This window comes from Lineus longissimus, chromosome 15 (genome assembly GCF_910592395.1).
Source record: "Lineus longissimus chromosome 15, tnLinLong1.2, whole genome shotgun sequence".
NCBI classification, from domain to species: domain Eukaryota; kingdom Metazoa; phylum Nemertea; class Pilidiophora; order Heteronemertea; family Lineidae; genus Lineus; species Lineus longissimus.
Genome location: NC_088322.1, coordinates 6,638,857 through 6,661,568, shown reverse-complemented (window position 1 = coordinate 6,661,568; position 22,712 = coordinate 6,638,857). Strand labels below are relative to the sequence as shown.

Below are 22,712 nucleotides of genomic sequence, written 5' to 3'. Positions count from 1 at the left end.
CCTGGGGAATCCCCAGGTGTTTCTAGTTTGTTTCATTTTCTATTCGATTCAGCTGATACATACGGTGTTCAAGGTCGCTGTTGGTCATCATAGGCGAAAACGCAAGCCGGGAATAGCGGAAAAAATGAAGAGGCTAGGCAGAGCCCTTGGAATGGGCAAGAGACCGATCGATGGACATTCCCACAAGTAAGTCTCATGATGTTGTATCGTGTTGAATCGATCGTGGATATCGTGGAATCGAGTGTGGATATTCCGCCAGTCATTTTATTTCGATTATGTGAGGTTAGCTTATCCCCGGCTTTAATTTGAAAATTACCCTATCTCCATCATATGGATTTGTTCCTGATAGTGTGTCTGTTATCCTCTGGAATGGCGGGTTGGGGACTTTGGCAGGGCAAAGCAGAATTTATTCAGGACCGATTTTTTTCCATCAGGACTAAAATTTACGCCAGAATCACGCTATAAATTGCCAAACTGTACAAAAATTTATCTCAGGACAAGGATTTCACAACACCAGGTAAAATATTCCTATCCATGTATTTTTTCCCCTTCAGAATAATTTATTTTCACGTTTAAAAAAAAAATTGTCAGTACGAAAAATACGGCAGGACTTTTTTCCTTCAGAATTTTTTCGTCAGGACGTTTTGCGGGCAGAACGAAAAATTCTCCCAGAATTCACGTGACTCCTGCTAGCGATCACGTGACTCCTGGCAGAAATCACGTGACTCCTGGCAGAAATCAAGTGACCGCGAAAACGATGACGTCGCGCATCATCGCTGCGTTTCCATTTGCCATTTCTGTGTTTTGCCAATTCGCTTAGTCCTGGTAACCTCGACCCTATCCACCGCGCAGCGGAGGATCGAGGACGCCTCGTTGATTTACAGTGGACGAACGATATTGCATGTTCATGCATGTTGATACTCGGCGCCCTGGTATCAATGATTTTTCACTGGGCTCCAGGTTACCGGGGAAACCCCAATTCCAATGCAACATGTACTATTCAATATGCAGTGGCTTGGCTGAGTTTGGTGGTGTTTTATCATTAAAAGTAAGTAAGTATTCCACCTAAGATCTCTTAAAAGATCATCAAAGGAGCTGCAGTTGAACAAATTGTTCAATTCGTCCGCATTCATGGAGATGGACGCCATTGCTGCATATAGCAAAATCGCCAAACTTCAGAAAAGTTCGTGAGTTGCGAAAAATATGATATATGACGTCATCGGTTTAAGTGGTCACGTGCGTTCTGCCAGGAGTCACGTGAGTCCTGGCGTCGAAAAATTCTGAGGGAAAAAAGTCCTGCCGTATTTTTCGTCCTGACATTTTTTTTAAAACGTGAAATAAATTATTCTTAAGGAAAAAAAAATACATGGATAGGAATATTTTACCTGGTGTTGTAAAATCTTTGTCCTGAGATAAATTCTTGTACAATTTCGCAATTTGTAGCGTGATTCTGGCGTAAAAATTCAGTCCCAATGTAAAAATTTGTCCTGAATAAATTCCGCTCTGGCATGCCATAGGTGACCGCGGACTCCACTTTGTTTATTCTCAGAAAGTTAAAAGTATCATAATACTATAAGGCGGCTCGCTAAAGTGCCATTTGGGGGTAGTGTTTCGTCTCGAAATTTTGCACGTTTGCAGGTGATATGTTATCCTGATGCAACGTCATGTTTATTTTCGGAAATTTACTTCAGCGGAGCAGTAATGAGGGAATTTTAATCGGACACGGTCAATTCTCCTTATCACTCACGGAAGCCAAGCCATTGCTGTTTAGTTATGCAGGGGATTAATGAATCACCTGCACTCCCTGTGGGGTTACTAACACTACCTGTTGAACGGCTGGCTGTAGGGGGATGATTGGAACAGCCTGTACACGTGTTGACCTGCTGAACCAAGGTTAATATTATTTTCAATCCACGATTGTAGGTCACCTGATCTTCGAGATTTCGCGGGAAAGAAATTGTAAACAAACGCATGTGTGCAGTTCAAATGTAAACAAAAATGTATTTTGATACTTTTGGTTGCTGGACTTGGGTTTTCCCGCAGTAAGGAGCTGGGGTCAAATTGATGGTCTATCGTATATTGGTACTGTATTAGCCAGAGCTAGCCCTTGATTATGAAGGGATTTTCAAATTAAGGTTACAATGGTATGTTTATGTGCTCACCACAGCTTTCAAAACGTGATGTATCTGAAGAGGCACTCTGAACTTGGCATGGCCTTATCAAGGAGCTGCTCACGGTGCTGAACATCTAGCTTGCCTGTCGACTAAGTGCCTTGCCCGAGATCATGCTACATGTAGGAGGAGCACGCATTTTAAAGTTTTAGTCGTGATAGTGCAATTGGTCCGAGCCCTTTGGAGGCCGACATGTGAAGGCCTATCTGGGTTCTCCTTCTTCTCCGTATAAAAAGGGGCATATTGCTGACTAAGGAACGAGGTATATTCACATTGCCTCATCATCTCATTCGGATTACTTTTATATGCACGCATACAGCACGCCACAGGGTCCGAGTCTGTGGACAAATGGTTGGTTTAATTTGTCTCTTCGATATTGCTCCTTTGATATTGCATTATATTTTCATTGCAATTCAATCTATTCAAGGTATAGCCCATTTGAACCTGCCTGCGCCACGGGTACAATGCTAGTTGTTTTTATTTACATAAACTCAATGTTTTCTTTCTTTCTTGGAAATAGGCCTATTTTGTAAAAGTCTCCCCTGCTTGAACATGGAGTGGGCATTTGTGACATGCAACGGGTCCAGTCGGATTAAATAAATATCTCGATTATTTTTGTGCACACCAGTGGCGACATCATCGAACGGCAGAAGTGTGAACACACTCAGTTGCACTGAAAGTGAAAGGAATACCCGGGAAGGCATTCTAGCGTGTTCTTACTCCGCGTCCACACGTGTAGGCCGTAGTGCAGTTATCATATATCATATCATTACCGGCGTCGTAACCCTATTGGATTTTTGCCGGAGGTATGGAGTCCACTATAGGCTACTGTCCACCTATGTGGGATCTTTTACTTGCCCTGGCATAGACAGACCCTCGAGTATTTCGTACGTGTTGTGAAGAGCCAGGAATTATAGTTCCTTGAAAGCCACGCCGGTTCATCCAGAAATACAATCCTGGGTTCTCCCCGGGATCGAACCAGGGCCCTATTGCGTGGTAGCCAGCAGTGTTAACCACTAGGCTATGAGGCTCCTCATGAATACGAATTTGCTGAAACTTGGTATTTTTAGAATCTTTATATCTGTCTACACAAAGGCAATGCAGAAAAGTATGTTCAGTATGTATTTATGCAATTGAAAGTTTTCAAACTTCACTCGGTGAGACTACATTTTGGTGGACTGGATCCTGTTGTTAGTACACAGATGTGGCGACGTATGATCATTCCGTGTGCCCTATATGGTTGCGAATTCTTAACAAATCTGAGCAAAAAGGATTATTTAACCATGGAAAGGACACAAAGGCTTTTTTCGCGCCATGTCAAGGCCTTTATAAAAGAACATCCTCTATTGCCGTTAATGCATCTCTGGGACTCGGATCAATTCATAGTCATATAGATAAACTCAAGCTTTTACTTTTTGGCCGTCTCTGCAACCAGAAAAATGGTTCTAACCTTAAAAAGGTTTTCCTGTTTCGTTTATGTGTATATATAACCGGATAAAAAAGTAAAATTAGCACACGTGGAATTATGTCCGATTTCGTAAACGCTCTTAAGAGATATAACCTTTATGAATTCCTGACCACATTTATAAAACATTGTGAATTTCCTCAAACTAAATTATGGAACAAAATTGTGAATACCAGTGTTGATGAATATGACTTTAATATGTATAAGGTGGAAATTGAAAAATAGTATGCATGTGCACGGTTTATTGAGATTAAGGACTCCAAAGGATTTCACCCATGTTGGTTATCGGCACGCAAATTTAGGCACTTAAAGTTTCAGTTCGCTTTTTTAGTTTTGTTATCGATGGTTAAGTCAAACTCAATTATTGTATGCAATTTCTGTGGAACCAAATGTAGCGATATTGTTCAGCATGTTATTTTACACTGTGAGAATCTACTGGATATCCTCACCTCCAAGACACAGCCAGGTTTTAGCACAGTGTACATTGAGAGGTACAATGGGTGAAGGGTTTATGCAGGGCGTATTAAAGCACCGGCCCGACCCGCGATTTGCATGCGAATATAGCCAGTAGACCAGCCCCGATCAATAGAGAGGAAATGGATCGACCACAGAGTAATAAAGGGTAACACTTAGCGTTCGCTTTGTAGTGGTGAAGAGACACGTGTGCCCCAAGGATTATACGGGGTGTTTCAAAAACTACTACACTCAAAAAACCTTGACGAATATTCTTGACGAGAAATTTTAATAACCGATTTTATTATTACAACACAATGGAAAGAATAACTCTGGTATTGTTGTTCTTTAGGTTTGCGCGCTGGACAGTATAAGTAGCATACATGACAAAGGAACACCCCCTCCAAAAATGGAGAAAAATCCTAGTTATTATTTCAAATGTCACTGATCTTGCTCCATCACTGGAAGATATTCAAGCCCATCACCCTCCTCGTCATCGTTGGCTTCTAGTTCATGTCCTCCGTTACCATCGCCATCTTCATCATTGCCATCACCCAATATACCGGCGGCGCGAAATCCGCTGATTACGACATTCGGGGGAACTTCATCCCATGCTGCCCCAATCAATCGTGCAACATCAAGGTGGCTAATGAGCGGGCACTGTCCATCAACGGTGTGCGCCTCCTTCCATGCGCGCCAATTGGAACGGAGCTTACTTTTAAAACTTCCCATGACAGTCAAATCGAGAGGCTGTAAAAGCGGAGTACATTTGGGAGGTATCAGTTCAATGATACCACCTATCTCAACCACTCGCATGGCGACATCATCATTCAGGTGTATGCGTGCCCTGTCCCACAGATGGATATACGGTACGTCAGCCCCAACAAATGGTTTTACAATCTCCTCGATGAGATCCAGCAAGACTTGAGTCCTGACCCAACCAGTTTCGGTGTGAGCGATATGGACATTTGGCGGTGGATTAGCTCTTAACTCTTCCCTTGCAGCAATTGTTGGTGTTTTAAAGGTAATGTGGCATGGCATCTTCCTTCCGTTGCTGGTTATGCCAAGGGTTACGCTACATCCAAGGCGTGTATTCCCACGCGATGACTTTATGTTAACTTGGCGATTGCCTTTTGTATCGTATGTGTAATTCGGCAATGCGTCGAAAAGAGCGAATGTCTCGTCTAGGTTTGCAATGAAAGATGGTGCGGTATCTCGAACTGTGTTGTGGAATGCATTCCTAAAGTTGGTCACCACCTCATCAGCATGTTCCGGAAGTTGCTTGTCATCCTTGGTTTTCCGTCGGCATGTAATGCCGTGTCTTTTAAGGAAACCTAAACGCCATCCGTTAGATGCGGTGAAATCAGAAAGTGTCGGGTGCTCACGCAAAATAACCGCTTGACGGTCCATCCCAAGGTCATCCCACCACTCTGTGTACAACCGTAATGCCTCGTGGGATATCTGTCGTCCTGCGATGGGCATACCTAGACCACGTTGCATCATAAACCAGTCGTACAAATTTCTTTCCATCTCCGGAAATAGTCCTGAAAATACAAAAGGCAAAAGGCATGAATTAAGCGGTGTCGCATCGCAATTTTCAATGCTAAAGGTTTCAACACCTCAAGCAAAATTGAAGAAACATTATAGCAAAAATCGGTAAGGAATTACACTAACCTATTCCTCTCTCAAAGCACGCTTGCTCAGTTCCTCTTCTCTTTGAGTCCTCTTGATGCTGGAGGATGACCCCCTCATCGTTTAACCAACCAAAAAACGTATACCGTGATAAGTTGTTGTCTTTTGCAAATGCAAAGCTGAAACATTTTCATTATTTGCCTGGAGGAGTCTAAAATCTGTGAGCAGTTTGACCTTTTCATTTAATGAATAGTGCCGACGGCGTTTAGGGGCAGGCTGCGGCTCCATAACTTCTTCCTCCATCCCTTGCTCGGTTCGTGGCAATGCTCGGTTCGTGATAATGCATGTAGTCCTCAGTACGGAGGATCTTCATTTCCCAATGACAATGACAATTTGTGTTCATCCCAATACTTTGCTTTTTAAGGGTTAATAATGAAGGTCGTGTCGTCGATGCCCATTGAATTACAGAACGGGATTCCACTTCATTGGCGTGATGCAATCGATCTTCAAGCCATGAAAACCAATCTTTAATAGAGTGAATGCTCAACATGATTAGGCCTAGTTGATTTCCGATGACCCATCAATCAAAGGAATGGGTGTTTCTAATACCAGCTAGATACATGTAGGCCTCCTATCGTGGGCCTTTTTTGATGTACAGAAGTACATCCCGAGCATTGTGTGTCTTGGAGGTGAGGATATCCAGTAATTCCAATAACAGATCAACTTTTTGACAATGTAATAGCAGTTATGGATTTTTGCCTGTTTCAAAGATTTTATGACCAAGAGGAAGAAATGGTTTTTGAAGGTTTATTGGGGGGGACAAACAATATTTTATATGATATGTCGGTTAAAGATTGGGAGGATTTCATGATCACGTCCGCAACATCACTTTTCACATTCCACGGGGCTTTTCCAAAACCGTTATTTACATCATGATATCTGTATAATACCTTCTTCCCTTCAGCCCTGGCCCCTTTCTCATCCATAAGAAATTAATTTCAACCAGTTAGTGTTGTACATATCTTGTTGTATATATCCTTTAGTTACCTGGTTACTTTTGTATTCTACTGTACCCTGTTATCTGTAACTCTGTAACTTTACTATATTACATGTATTTTGATTGTACTCATCTGTTAAGGTGGAATAAAACAAATCAATTAATCAATCAATCAATACTCAAATGCCCCCTCCCCGTAACTCCACATAAGTCGTATCTGATTAGTATAATTGCCAGCTATAGGCCAACGTTAAATACCAAGTTAATTCCCTATGCTTATCAAAAACTGGAAAAGTCTTCGAAAATGCCATATGCCTAATAGGCCACCGTATAATTTTTTAAATGACTGTCGACTGGTGACTGGTGATCATGACAGGCGAAATAAAATGACTGGCGGAATATCCACACTCCGATCGGACACAAGTAGTAGCAAGGAAGTTGGCCCGGAAGTTGCGGCGGTACGTTTTGAGTATAGGATTTGATCTGTTAAAGGCCTACGCCGTTCGTTAAAAATTTTGAATTTGTAATTGAATTTGAAAACTTTCAATTGCATAAATACATACTGAACACACTTTTCTGCATTGCCTTTGTGTAGATAGATATAAAGATTCTAAAAATACCAAGTTTCAGCAAATTCGTATTCATGATAACTGCACTACGGCATTTTGTATCAGTGGATTTCTATTTAACTGGACCACAAGTAATTACGAACGGTGTACCCCTTTAAGCATATCACCTTCAAAGAAAACACTGCGTTGCTCCTCTTTTTTCGATATCACACATGAGTGCATCTGTGTTGGCCTACTCCATGTTCAGGCAGGGGAGACTTTTACGAAAGTGGGCCTAACTTGATAAAGCATAAGAAACAAAGCCCGAGAAGAATTCAAGACATTTTTGATGTACTGAACTGTATGATTCACGAAATATTTACAGTATTTACATGCATAATGCAGACCAATACCTACATGTATGTTGAATCAAATCACAATAGTGTTGGAGTTTTGAAAAATGAATTTGTGCTAGGTTAGTGTTATCAGTACTGTTGTGTGTAATCAAATTATACTGGTAAATGTTCCAGATTATGATTTAATGTGATCAATTGTTTTTATTTACATAAACTCAGTGTTTTCTTTCTTACCATTTATAGAAATAGGCCTATTTTTGTAAAAGTCTCCCCTGCTTGAACATGGAGTGGGCCAACCCGAATGCACTCATTTGTGACATGCAACGGGTCCAGTCGGATTCAATAAATATCTCGATTATTTTTGTGCACACCAGTGGCGACATCATTCGAGCGGCAGAAGTGTGAACACCCTCAGTTGCACTGAAAGTGAAAGGAATACCTGGGAAGGTATTCTAGCGTGTTCGGTTACTTACGCCGCGCCCACACGTGTAGGCCGCAGTGCAGTTTCCCCTGTGACGTCTATGGTAGGCATTAGTAGAAATAATTTCATGTCCAAATTCGAACATCCATTTTACCTGGTCCTTTTATTCAAATTCTAAACGGCCAATCTCAGAGCAAATTTTCGCATGAATTATATAATGTCCAGGATGTACATATTGTTTAAACGATCTGCATGAAAAAAGTTAGGAGCAAAAACGTTTTGTTTACATATGAGTCAACAGAAAATTGTCACCTTTGTTCCCTTTGATGGTACTCGATTGTGAACTCACTTTTCATTTATCACACATTTTCTTAATGAAGATAAAAGGGAAATCTTTCAATTAAACTTTACTTATTTTGCCAAAGAGCTCAACATTCGCACCATACTCCGGTGCATGCTGTGAAAGTTGGGGTGGTGTGGGTCCTACTGTCACTGCTTGAATTGACCGCCGTCGGAATCGGAATGTTGTGAAATAGCTTATCCACGTAACCACGTAACCGCTGGACTTTTTGTGCCTTTTTTGTTTTAAAATTCAATAAAGGTTGTCAAAGTGTACGTATTTGAAGCTGACTCGATTTTTTTACTGACAAGACGAAAATCGTGACAATTATGGGCATTCTGTTCGAGCCATTTATGTGTATCATACATGCAATATACGTGCCATGGAAGCCAATACTGGCTGACGATGCTTGAATATTACGTCTGCTTTGGTGAATGTTCGGCGATGGCACTCCAACGCGATCTAGCTACACAGAAAAGAACTATAGACCCGTCGGTCTACCAAATAACCGGGGCCTTAACTGTTTCCAAGTTCTGTTCACTTGTTCATAGATGGCGATAGCTACTGGCGCCGACATTGGGTGAAACGGACCGAAATGTGAAAATCTATGATTCCACAATGCAAATTTTCAATGCAAAACATGTCAACTGATATGTTGACACCTGGAAACACCAAAAATTAGTAATTTTCAAACAGTACTTCACTGAACTCTTATTCGGATTGATTTCAGGATATACCCATGGAGTACTTGTGCAATGAATACCAACAGCTAAAACGATGCTTCCGCGCGACAGCACAACTGATCGTTGGTTCCATCTAACCTGATGAAAATACAAATGGGGCGATGTCGTCTCGTGACGTGGTCTCGTCATTTGACCAGACACTGTCTGAGTTCATGGTCTTCTTTGAGTACACCACTAAATTCAGACTTTGTGTGAATAAATAGTACAATGCTTTGCAGAGTGCCAGTTAGGTGCATTTCCAAACTAAAATCCATTTTGTATACATAGCGACATTTTACATCTTTTTAAACATGTTCAATAGTTCTAATGGACCTCTTTTCTTAAATGTTTATATTTGCTATGAAATTTTTTAACTTGTCGTATTTTCGCGATATTTGCCTGAGCCGCGCACCTCCGCTTTGTGCCGAAGATCTGCACTCGTTATAATAGGGCCATTTAGACGACAGGCGAAAAGACCGCATTCGGATCGAATCTGGATGAATCCGGATTAAAACCACCCAAGGCGATGGTACCTTTTTAGTCCGGATGCAACCACATTGATCCGGATCTTTTTGCGTTTACACGACGAAAAATTAATCCGGATTCGGGACGCATCCGGATTTTTTCGCGTCGTCTAAACGGCCCTATTGTGTCTGCAATACGGGTACAGCGCTTGTACCATAACGCGGCACAGTTCCGTATTATGCGGTACTCATTTTATGGGCGCACTCGATATAAATCAGGATTTGCTAGGACATTTCTGATCTTATTTCTTTTTAGGCCTGAACCAGCTGACAGTTACACTGAGCATGTGAGTACTTATTGCAGTTGACAGGCCACTACATAAATGTAGAAACGTCAAAACGGCAAAACGTTGGATTCGTCTCAAATTGGTTCCCAACGACACAATGCTATAAACCGGGTGACGTTGGTTAAACCGCCATGTTTACCATTAACATATGTGATGTCATTAGACCAGCTGACATGACTGAGAGAATAACACGTTTGGCGTCAGAATATATCAACCGCAGGGATGTAAAATATTTCATCCTGAATAGATAAAATGCGCCACAGAAAATAAATTATCTTGGCGCTGTTGCTAAAATTCACACCCTTTAGGTGGCTAGATTATTATGTATGAGACAGTATTAAATCATATTTGCAAGAATTGTCTCAAGACTCACGTCACTATGCATTGGAGGGGGGGGGGGCTGTAAAGACGGTCCTCAAAGGACTATTCTTCTTTTTTCAGGAGAGTCGTGAAGAGAAACGAAAACTTCTCCGCAAAGGTAATTATATGACACTGTTGAAATGAGAATCACAACACCACCATAAGCGTCTTCTATTGTCGAGCGTAGTATAAATTGAGCTCCCGGGCCAAGGAGAGACCACTTCGTATTTCGCTTTCGTCGCACTCGGACCGGGCTTTATTCCTTTGGTATTCTTCGGTGTAAGTAGAATTTCTGCCGCTTTTGTGCTCTCGATTTCCTTTGTCCGTATTTCGGCTACGCCTACTGTGTAGTCTCCGCTTTGTGGCCTACGTGCTCTGGCCTCTACTATGCTTCTGTGCTTTCGGATCTTGCTTCTCTTGGATTTGGTGTTCGTCTTTTCCCGTATTTCTCGTTTATGTCTATGTTTTATATGTTCTGTTTGTCTCTGCTTAAATTGTTGGTCCGTGGGTATCAACAAGCCCGTAGGGGTGCAATGTGTAAAGCTTAAATTGTTGGTCCGTGGGTATCAACAAGCCCGTAGGGGTGCAATGTGTAAAGCTTAAATTGTTGGTCCGTGGGTATCAACAAGCCCGTAGGGGTGCAATGTGTAAAGCTTAAATTGTTGGTCCGTGGGTACCAGCAAGCCCGTAGGGGTGCAATGTGTAAGCTTGAGTTGTTGGTCCGTTGGTATCAACGGGCCTGTTGGGGTACGCTGTGTAAAGCTCAAATTGTAGTTCCGTAGGTATCGGCAGGCCCGTGGGGGTGCAGTGTGGCTTGCATAGTTGTTGCCCATGGGGGTGCCATGTATGGAAGTATAGTTCGTGGATGCTCTATCGGCGCGTGGGGTATAAACGTGTCAAAGTTTGTGTCAAGCCATATGCGGCTCCAGTATAGCAAGAGTGCGGTTGTTGAGTGCTCAAATATCAGGGGTTTGTTTTGTAATGTATTATTTCTTGTGTTGCAGATGGTTCAGCCGACTACCCTAAAGAAAAAGCATTCCCTGGTGGGGAAAAGTTTGCTGCCGCTGTTCGCACGGTTCAATGGTAGCCCTGATGAGCCCAGAGAGTTGGCTAGGATGGACAAGGATCAACCTTTGGAGAATCTGGATTCCGATGGTATCGCCACAGCCTTCAAGAAACTCACCGGAGAAAACATCGGAGACGTCCTTGCCGCCCTCGGCAAACAAAGTGGAGCTGGAGTGGCTTTATTGCACCATGCAATTGTGCTAGCGAACGAAATCGGCCAGCCAGTAGGGCAGCCCCTTAGGGTAAGTCAATAGCTTCAGTCCTATCGGTTGTGCGGTTAAAGTGGGTGATTATCTGTCGGCTATGTTCATGGTCTCTGGAAATGGTTATGTGAGCATGTGGTATAAGATGCGGCTGGTGTGCTCTGGGGGGTATGATTTCGGATGGGTAGAATGTTATGTTTCGGTGCTTGTGTTATAACAATGGTTTTGCTATTTCAGGACCCGCCCATCACTCCACCGGGTGTTTCGGATGATGTAAGTGAGCCACCGAGGAAGGTGCAGAGGATAGCGTGCCAGGCGACCGTAGCTGATCCAGTGCAGAAGGCAAAGGCGAAGGTGAGGTCCTTGGCATTACATGAAGAGCCCAATGAGTCGTTGATGTTGCTGTACCTGGAGGATTTAGCGGCGGCTGCTACTTCTGTTTCGCATAAGGACATGGAGTTGTTCGACGATTTATATCGTCAGGCAAGGCGTTACCAAGGAAAGGTGGACATGGCTAATGTTATCTTGACGGTGTTGGGTGGTGGTACGGGTGAGCTTATCACCAAGGCCATTAGTAAGTCGCTAAAAAAGGTAGTCGAACCGAAGCCGATTGAAACCGTGAAACCTGAAGAGAGCCCAAACCCAAGCCCGTCCATTCAACATAGGTCACCTTTAACGGATTTGTATAGCCAGGTTGCTGCGGTTGCATCTTTGCAGCAGATGATGAATCCGCTCTTTGATTCCTATAGGGGTGGGGCGTCAAGAGGTGCCCGGCGCGGCAGGGGTAGGGGAACGGATTCCTCTCCTCCAAATAATTATCAATGTTATTTTTGTAACTCACCAGATCATTTTTATCGTGATTGCGATAAAATGAAAGAGGCATCGAAGATGGCAAAAACGAAGTAGGTCCCCTCCCGGAGCATTCTGCTCTAGTGGAGATTTACATCTTCACGTGGGTGGGGGGCCGGGCTTCGCGTCCGTCGGATTTGTCTGCTGCGACTTTTAAAGCTACTGCTCTCTTTGTTTTAGGGTATGGACATTTTGGGTTACGAAATCCAGGATTGGGAATTCCAGATTCCGTTTGATCCGCAGAGAGCAGTAGCATCCAAGCATCTGTCGCCGCAGTGGACAACTCTGGATGGGCGTGAACCTCGGCTTTCCACCCACCAATGCCCGGATTTTGAAAGCGTTATAAATGACGGTGTATGTTTTGATTTGAACGAGCTGCCACTACGAAACCCTGATCATTTTGTAGCAGGTCAAGTTCATCAAAATTTAGATCAATGGCGGGAAGTCATTGGCCATGTTTCTGATACTTGTCCTGTTTCTAGCCAAGTATTATCATGGCTAACAGACGGTGTTAATGTGGATGATTTTTTCAGGCCATTTAAGGGCAACTTTAAAGGTGAATCGTTTGACTCGGATACCCCGCCTTCTCGATACTACCCGAATTCCAACAGTTGTCAGCAGTTTGGGGAGTTTATAGCCTCGGAGCTTCAGCAGCGTGTTAAAACGGGGGCAATGGAATTAGTTGGTCGGGTGGGCGAGTGTCAATTACCATCCATCATCATGCCGCTTACTGTCGAGCCTACAAAACCACGGCTTTGCATAGACAACCGATACTTAAATTTATGGATTAAGGATTCTCCGTTTCAATTGGAAACGCTTAAACATGTTTATAGGCTAGTTGATGAAAATGCGAGAATGGTCTCAACGGATGAGAAATCCGGGTATGATCATGTTCTCCTGTCCCCTTCCAGTTCATCTTACTTTGGCGTACAGTTTGGGGGTTGGGTTTTCCGCTGTAGATCTTTGCCGTTCGGGTGGAAGTCTTCCGCTTATATCTATCAAATGGTTGGGATGGTTGCAACAACGTATTTGCGCACATTTGGCATTCGCAATGCTCAGTATATCGATGATAGATTAGCCGTAGAGGCAGTGTTCTCTACTTCTAACGTAAAGCATCTTCCAATAGAGGTAATTGCTTATGCTTTGTTGCAGCTATTAACGAGATTGGGTTACACATTTGCAATTCACAAGTGTAAGCTCGACTTTGGGACGCATCTCAAATATTTGGGGTTTATGGTTGATTCAGCTAGATTAGCTTATATTCTCCCGGACTATAAGAAAGTTAGCTTTGGGGCTTTGCGTGATTATATCCTGTCGTGCCAGCAGATCAATATCAAAACGTTGCAAAGATTTTCAGGCAAATGTGTGTCAATGTTGTTGGCAGTTCCAGCAGCTGCTCTCTACACTAGAGAAGTAAATGCGGCAATATCAATGGGCCTAAAAAATAGTAGGGATGTTCAAGTTTCTGGCAAGTTACGCGCTGAAATAGAACATTGGAGATTTTTAGATTCGTGGGGTGGTTGTTTGAAGTGGCGTCGGGAGTCACATAAGCAGATTGTTCTCGCAACAGATGCATCGCTTTTCAAATACGGGGCGGTGGTCACAGAGGGTGAGCATGCGGGTTTGAGCTTTTCTGATTTCTGGGACAAGGATGATAAGCGGCCAATAATTTTAAAAGAAGCTGATGCTTTGTTAAAATCGTTGCAATCCATGCAGCCTGATTTGGTTGGCAAAAGAGTGGATATCTTGACGGATAATAAGCCGCTCATCTTTGCATGGAAAAACCAAGGTTCAAAATCTTCTCCTTTGAATGATTTGTTGAAGCTCATATTTCAATTCGTCTTTCAAAATAGTATAGATTTGAGGCTTTTCTATGTGCCATCTAAGCTCAACCCTGCAGATGCTCCATCTAGATCACTAAGTTCCGATGACATTACGCTCGCAGACGAGGTTTGGACCATTGTCCAAAAGGCATTTGGCCCGCACTCTGTTGATCTCATGGCGCTGGATTCCAACGCCATGTTGGATAATAATCGGTTGTCTCTGCGACATTTTACTCCTTCACCTTCGCCATTTTCATCTGGCATCAATGTTTTTGCTCAGAATGTGGCAAAGGAGGGCAACCCGTACGTTTTTCCACCATATATTTTCTGTAATTAAAGCGGATATTATAAAAGTTTCTTCTTCAGTCTATGTAAGTTGTCGTTCCTGCCATCCCATGATACCATGAGCTTTGCCTGTGGACATCCATTTGCTGTTCATGGTTTTGGGTGTTGTGGGGTGATGGGTGATGGGGTGATGGGGTATTGGGGGAAAAAGCTGGAATGGTGATATGGAATGTTTTCGGGAATCCATATCAGGTTGATATTCAGGTTTTCCTCCCAATACTTTCAGCGAGATAATGGAAGACGCTTAGGATGTGTTCACACCATAAGCGTCTTCTATTGTCGAGCGTAGTATAAATTGAGCTCCCGGGCCAAGGAGAGACCACTTCGTATTTCGCTTTCTAGGATCTCTGGGCAGAAGCTTTTGCCCCGTATTCTACGGGGATTGAGCGTATGGCCGTTGGGTGCCATGTTGGTCGCCTCGGCCCCAATTTTATTAGCTTACGTTGTCTTTTGGAACTTTGGGCTGTGGGGATCGGAGGATCCTTTTGCCCACCCCACCCCCCCTTTGCGGTCTTTTATTTTCTCGCCCCTGAGTTTCAGGTTGATATTCAGGTTTTCCTCCCAATACTTTCAGCGAGATAATGGAAGACGCTTAGGATGTGTTCAATTCTTGGGATCATATTGTTTTAATTTTCTTTCACACTCTCATATCTTTACTAGAGTAGTCAGTCTTCTTTTTACGAACTCTAACCTACCACCCACCAGTTCACCAATCACCTAGTAGTAGGTCAGCTGGTAGCTCCTTCTGGATTTCACGTGGCCACCTGTTGCCCTCGATACTCGAGCTGGCTCAGCTGCTTATCTGAACATGAGGGTTCTTTACATCAGCATCAGCAGTGTATTCCACAGAATTATTCTGTCAACAAATATTTTTCTTTTGAATATTGCTGAACGTATCGCCCGATAGGATTGCCGTTTCGATATTGCCCACGTGCCCACTAGTTTGCTGCTTAATTCGCCATCGCACACACTGCAGGGTATAGACATTCGGAAACGCTCTGTTGAACAAGTGACGGCGTTGAATATCGAAAGTGAACTTCCACCGTCTCATCACCCCAATAAGCCTCACAATAATGGGATGAATCGTTGACGGCGACGTTTGTCAGTTGTTCGGAAAAATAAAGTTCAAGGACACCGCTGCCAACGCCAGGGTCTCGATATACTCTAGTTGTGGTGGTGGTGGTGGTGGTGATGGTGAGTGGGGTGTGAGTGGGGAGGGGGAGGGGGGATAACACTATTCTAACGTTAAATTTCCATTTCAGCGCGTAAAGATGTGATTTCTGGTATTGAGAGCGACATAGAGGACATCACTGAACGGCATGAACAAGCCAGTAAAAACGTCAATAAATTCCAAGCGGATTTCAACGAGATGGAGAACAAGGTTTACTGCCTTGGACATATAAAAGCTTGTGCACGGCAGATAGAATCGATAAAAACGGGAGTGAATTGTCCGGCCTTAATTCCAGTTGACACGACTAATGAATTTTTAAAATTAGAACGGCAAAGACTTCGCGAAATTCAATTTGAAAAGAAAGCGCTTCAACAGGAAGTAAAAATGGCAGGCGAAAAGCTGCAAGATATGACAGATTTGTACAATATTGTTTTAAGCACAAAATCTGTGCCACCAAGGGTGGCTGTAGCCGTCAGAGGAAGAAAATCAAATGCTACTGCTTGTGTCGAGCAGACCGAAAAGGCCCTTAGCACTTTGATTGAAGATGAGAAACAGGCCAAGCAAAAAATCGGAATTGATCCATGCACAGACGTTGCAACAATAGATGAAACAGATATAATTGCAGACTTGAAAACTGGCCGAGAAGATCCGATCGCAAGAAAGCAATTGCTTAAGGAACTAAATATACAGGCACAACAGGAAATGACGAGTCTGAAGACGAAAAAAAAGCAAATATCAGAGGAGTTGACCACTGCCAAAACGAAAGAGAGTAAAGTCCGCGAGGAAAGAGAAAGGTTAGAAAAAAAAATGGTAGGTAATAGTCCAGTCAAAATAAAGGTCAACCTGGAACAAATTGCAGCAAAAGGATTTGGTATCATTTGTTCATGGGACCATCCTCTACAACATATCCAAAATTCTCTAATGTTCGGGCAGGGGAATGTACCTAATTTGCATAAATTCAAAATGGCCGCCAAATATACCTTTGGAGCCTCAAAACTCTCTTATTACTGAGTTTTCACCCTGTATATGTATTACAAACAGATAAGTAGGAATATCTAGTCAGAAATATCATAAATCAATACCATGACGTCCCATAACGTCTTGACGTCTTATAAGGCTAACATAGATCTTTACGGCTTGTTGTCAAGACATGATAGATTTATGCTGTAAATTTTGTGTATCTTACGCTGATACTTTTTGTTCTATACGAAAAATTAAAACGCAAGTCCAAATTTACAATATCCGTGTTGTTCCCCCAGTATATTTTGCGGCTATATGTTCAGAAACGCAAATCTACTGCATTAGAATATTTCTGAACACAATTGCATGAGATCTCAACTACATCAACTTGTCATATAAGCCGTGCCAAGTGTACGTAAATTTGCTGACATCTCAGTAAAACCATTGCTAATTTTTTTTCTCCACTGATTGATCGTCGTCTCGGTTGAAAATAGTCGAAATTACTGTGACGAATTTTCACGAGAATTTGATATCGCTAATTTCAACTGGTAAAACTGAAAAAAAGATAGATTAGGGGAAAAAGCCATTGTAGTATCAGTGTGATCAGTTTTGAATATGCATCAAGTTAGTAACCCCTAAAGTTGATGACGTTTCGTTTTGCCAAAGCATCCGAGATATGCTGGCACCATGGGAGGTACCAATTCGTCGCATTGAAAAGGTCCTTCTGAAAAAAGAGCCAAAACATGAAGTTATGACAATGCATTTTTTTTCTACAGGAAGATCTGCAGCGGATGGACAGGGAACAACATGCACGGACTATGATATTGATCCAGGGCAGTCTGATAGACGAAGAAGTGAAGGAACTGAAATCAACTCTTTACCAATTGAAACAAATTACACGAAATATGACGCAGCCCACGATAGGCTTCACGGAAATTTGGGATTATTTAGAAAGGCAGGTAACGCTTTTGGCCGGCTGGCTAATATGCGGAAATGTGTTGCAAATGTACAGAACGAACACGTATTGAGAAAACAAAACAAACCTTGCCTTCGAATACAAAATTAAAATTAAAATTAAAAGCTGACGAGTCAAATATACATTTCCGAGTAAGGGCAAAGCCGAGCTCTCGGAAATGTTCGTGATGTGCATTTGGATCTTCTACTGAATATACCCATTACACCCCCCCCCCCCTCATGCACGAATCGAAAGCGCGGGGTATTCTCCGCAGATACGGTGTGGTGCACTTCGAAAGCCTTCATGATACAGTCCGGAGGCCAATGCTTCAATGCCAATGCTTCAATGCCTCGCTTTCTATTTGGGCACTGGGGAAATGGGTATATTAAGATTCAAATGCACACGACGAACATTCCCGAGAGCTCGGCCTCGGCCTTACTGGGAATAGTAATTGACCCGTCAGCTTTAATGGAGAGAACGCATCCCAACAGTTCGGGCGCGCCCGCTCAAGGGTACATTTAAAAAACTAGGTGCAATGACTGAATTACCAAGTAACGGGCAAACAGACGCCTTGGCGAATTGCATCTTTGACACAGAATTCACCACTTTCCATTTCAGCCAAAATCTTATTTCTGTTGGTGATTACTATGAACTTCGAAAGTCTCTTTTAATGAGGAGCAAGAAAGAATTGGTTTCGAGCATCGAAGAGATGGAAGACAAACTACTCGCTAAATACGGTAAGTTATCATGATTCTGGATGAGCCTAGTTCAATGCAACAGCATTTTCACCAGTCTTGTAAGTTTATTAAGATGAAGACATAGAGCAAACTTATTCCATTCTCACTCGAACATGATCCTCTGATGCACTCAGCAACACATTAGGTACTGTATGTCACTCATCGCTATTAAAATTGAGAGGTACTCCCACACGATACAGCTGTGTTTCACCCGGAAATGCAGTCTCATTATTCGATTTTCGTACGGAGCCACGGAAGTTCACGCTTGCGTTAGTCAACTCTCATTGAATACATCACTTGCGGGACAACCAAATACAAAAACTGGCGGTTTCGGCTACGATTCCTTGCGAGGAACCGCTTTTCATCAACTATTTATTGTCTTTGATTTAACAATGACCGAAGGCTTTGTTTATTTTTTAGACAACGAGGAAGGGAAAACCTTAAGCCAGGTGAGATTTTTTGTCTCATGATATTTTTGATCAATATGGCATATAACTTTTAACTACAGCTTAAGTTGAGATGAGACGACTCGACGAAGCAGTATATACGCAGAAAAGCAATGAGGCGAGAAGAGAAAATGTCGATATTTCACTAATCAATTCACCACCTTTGGTCCCATAGCATGATTTTAAAGACTCGCGGTGAACTTGTTTCTGATTCGCCAATACCTATCGTGAAATACTCAAATTGTTCTTCCACCTTTGGAAAGTAGTGAATTATTGATGAGAAAGTTTCAGGTAAACTCGCCCTTGAATTTCGAGACTTAATCGTTATGCATGATTTACACCTGATACACAGGCAAAAGTGTCCGTGCATTTAATCATCAACGTTCCATCCATGGGTCATCCATGTATAGATGATGGGGAATCCTCATCATAGATACATGGATGGAACCATGACCATATCTACCATGGGATTATCATTGATCCATGGATGGAATCCGCAATAATTTTTTGACGGGCCATCAAATTATTTATATTAGAATTAGTGAATAATTCTTATTTTCCAGACTTCTGAAATCTGTAACTGAAATGGGTTTGCAATTATACTTTGCTGCATACGTTAATTTTTATGAAACCCACCGTCACTGGGCCTATCGTGGAACTCCCATCAATGGCACGTACACGGGCCAGCAATGGATCGATCATGTGCCATCATAGAATCTATGATGGCATCCTGTTGTAAAACGTGGTTTGTGATGATCATCATAGATAAATGGACACTTTTGCCTATGTATACATGCATTTGCAAACTAAATAAGCCAACATGTAAACCGACTCTTCAGGTTCCTTAGTAATTTTCACTATTGTTACATGCTTTTGCAGCCACCTAATGAACCAGATGCACCTGCGGAGCTGTTGCAAACCTACTCTCAAACGGTAGATAGAAAGGTTAAGGACAAGGTATATGACCAGCCTGGTGGTCCCTGCAGATACCTCCAGGACGTTATGGTGTTGATAAAGGTATATCTGCAGAATTTATCAACGAATGAAAAAACAAAGGTAGGTTAGCTGCGTTCTATTGACAATTCACGTAAAAATGATTATACATTCTGATTCAGTATGGATAAAAAAATCTGAGAAAATCATGGTCAATTTCACAGATTTTTAAATGGGGCAGCACCCCCTAAGTGTCTGCCTGTAGGTCTGCCAACTCCTCTCATGCAATCTTCCGGGGGCTGTATAGTCACTCATTGTTACATTTTCATAGATTGTCGCGACTATAAAAAAAACCCAGGAATGCCCTGCTGAGGAGCTTGATGGTTAAGGCAAATGTTATGGACCGATTTATTCGTTTTTTAGCCATTTCCTTTCTCTACGGTGGCTGAGAAAAGCCATGAGAGTAAGGGTTCATCACTATCAGTTTGGACGTATGATATACATGTATTGGCCTTGCTATCGGAGATTTTTTTTCACGACTCCGAACATGACCAGTCATTGTACCACCTTTTCCATATATCTATTTGTTAATGACAGCGTCTTGCATGCGTCTTGGGAAGAGAATCATACGAACTACGGGGGCAGAAAAAGTGTATATAAAAAGTGTATATATTGGGTCTTTATCAAGTCTTCATCGTTCAAAATGACAAATAATGAAAAGTAAACTGATTTAAAAAGATAAAACCAGAAAGATTGTCAAACTCAGATCAAGTGAGCCACAAATCGACAGACTAAATCGTAGAATAGAAGTTTGCTCACAAAATCGTGGTCCAAATAACCCCCTTTCTCAACAGTTTCATGCTATTAAAGCCTCAAATCCTGATCTCCGACCTGGAACGTCTCGAGTCTTCAAAAGTCTTTTGGCAAAAAAGCCTCATCTATACTCCACTTACACTATTCTAAACGTTTTCAGAGTTCTGAGGCTCTCTACGCCTATGTGGATCACAAACTGAAATCTCAAGACATTGATATCATGGTCATAGAAGACAAAAATACGTCTGATCTCAAAAACAGCAAAGGTGAGTACACATGTCACCTGTTACATCAGGAGATATTGTCAAACAGTTCTACATTGCTCAAATTTTGACTTAATTAAAAAATATAGGTATCGTGACGTCTCCCACTTTGAAATAAAGTCTATTGTATCCATAATTTCTTTTTGGGTAAATTGATATATTGACGAGGAAGGATTCGACTACTTACCTGTTACCATGATTACCTGATACCGATTTTCAATCCAGGATCGACCATGAAGGTCTTTCATGGTGGTTATGGTTGGGGTTGACAATTTTGCCTCAGTTGTCAGTAATGAATGCATCGCTTTTGATGTAAAGATTCTTTGTTGTTGTTTTTCATCATAAATGAATAAATTCTCGTTGCAAACCTTTCTTCTTCAGAGTCGAGTATTTGTATGGGCCAGGCCTTACAGCGGTATATGAGAATGATTGTAAGTTCAACCTTAACAATTATATCTTCAGATAAAATCAGCGAACTTGAGGGAAAAATCAAGCAATTGGAAAGAGATAAACAGGATGTGATAACGGCAAAGGACGATTTGAGAAGCACACACGACCAGGAGAAAGGTAAACTGAATAAGGAGTTGGCAACTGCAAATGCCGAGATAGAGACCAAGAGACGGAAGGTTCGTAGCCTAGAAATAGAAAAGCAAGCTGCTGTCGTTACCAACGCAAAAACAACAGAAGAGGCCAAAATCGAATGCAATAAGCTACGTGCCGAGAAGGAAAACACGTATCAGATGTACAAAGGGCTTCTTGAAAACATCGATGGGACCAGACGTGCAATAAGAGGTGAATACAATCAGTTGGAATTAAAGAAGGACGAGTGCCGTGCCGAAGAAGTCGAAGAGTACAGAAAAATGCTGTGGAAGATGCGAGAAAACTACGAGCAAGTGCTGTGGAGGCGACGCAACGACCATGTCAAGGAAATAGCTGAAGCGGACAAGATGCTTGATGTTTTCAATTCTAGGCTTAAGGAAGTCATTATGAGGAATGCAGAAGATGATTCACGCGCTAAGCTCGAGCAGAGGTTGTTCGATCTTGAGAAAGAATACACAATGAGTCTTGCCGAGTGGGATGAAGAACGTACCACACTGAAGTGCGAATTGGTTGAAGCAAATATAGACAAAAAAATTGCAGAATTTCAACTCAAAAAGCAACTGCAGTACTACAAGACAGAGTAAACGTTAACAAAACGATCAGAGCAGTCGTCGGATACTAGAAATGAATTCACCAATTTTTTAGCAATATCTATGAAGGTTAAAATGGAGCGATGTCTAAATATATAGTCCTCATATGCGCCACTTTGAAAAGCAAATGTTTTTGTAAATAAGATGTAAAATAGTAATGACGACTAGTACATGGATCATATCTGTATCAAATATAAAGTTCGTATAGTCAAATTGTCTTCAAGTAGGTGTTTGATTTGTATTATAGAAAAAGTCATATAAAACTGTACCACTTATTGTGAAATACTGTGAGTCATGCATAAAGTATTGGAAATTATTTGTCAGGTAAAAAGTTGCGACACTACAGTGTTTGTTCTGTGCATTCTGTTTGTCGGATGAACTATTTGCGGACAAACTCACTCGTTTGTTTTCTAAAAATAACATGCTAAATGATCGATTACGTACAACAGCCTGACTCTTCGTTTATTTTATTATTGAACTCCGATAGTTACTTGTCGGTATTTCTCATGACTTCTTAAGTTGCAGTGCCGTATGGACCGTGCGTGTTCTTGATCATCCTATACCGCGCGCTGTCAGTAATTGCAGCCAACACACCGACGATCTGCGCCTTCGAAGAACTCCGGCGTCAGGCGACCAACGACTTTGATATAATGAATTTTTACACGGACAGTTGCATGAAATAG

The 22,712-nt window shown here is 42.1% G+C and overlaps 2 protein-coding genes across 2 annotated transcripts in view; one reads left to right on the top strand and one right to left on the bottom strand.

Annotated features, from left to right (window-relative positions):
- The window catches only part of LOC135499807 (axoneme-associated protein mst101(2)-like), a 29,708-nt gene extending 22,007 nt beyond the window's left edge, over positions 1 to 7,701 (bottom strand). Inside the window, exon 1 of the mRNA XM_064790766.1 lies at positions 7,684 to 7,701. The gene's annotated coding sequence lies outside the window, so the exon portion shown is untranslated. The remainder of the gene's footprint in view (positions 1 to 7,683) is intronic.
- LOC135499808 (myosin heavy chain, non-muscle-like) lies at positions 34 to 22,457 on the top strand. The gene is made up of 10 exons (XM_064790767.1): positions 34 to 186; positions 9,886 to 9,916; positions 10,358 to 10,394; positions 15,824 to 16,542; positions 17,469 to 17,647; positions 18,266 to 18,384; positions 18,805 to 18,833; positions 19,710 to 19,886; positions 20,737 to 20,842; positions 21,302 to 22,457. The coding sequence occupies exons 1-10, from the start codon at positions 125 to 127 to the stop codon at positions 22,021 to 22,023; spliced, it is 2,181 nt and encodes a 726-aa protein (XP_064646837.1). The 5' UTR covers positions 34 to 124; the 3' UTR covers positions 22,024 to 22,457.
- Positions 22,458 to 22,712: the final 255 nt, after the last annotated feature.

Coding starts and splice junctions, on each gene's coding strand:
- LOC135499808 (XM_064790767.1), top strand. CDS start 125: ATGAAGAGGCTAGGCAGAGCCCTTGGAATGGGCAAGAGACCGATCGAT. Junction 10,395..15,823: donor ACGAAAACTTCTCCGCAAAG/GTAATTATATGA, acceptor TTTCCATTTCAG/CGCGTAAAGATGTGATTTCT. Junction 19,887..20,736: donor CAACGAATGAAAAAACAAAG/GTAGGTTAGCTG, acceptor AAACGTTTTCAG/AGTTCTGAGGCTCTCTACGC.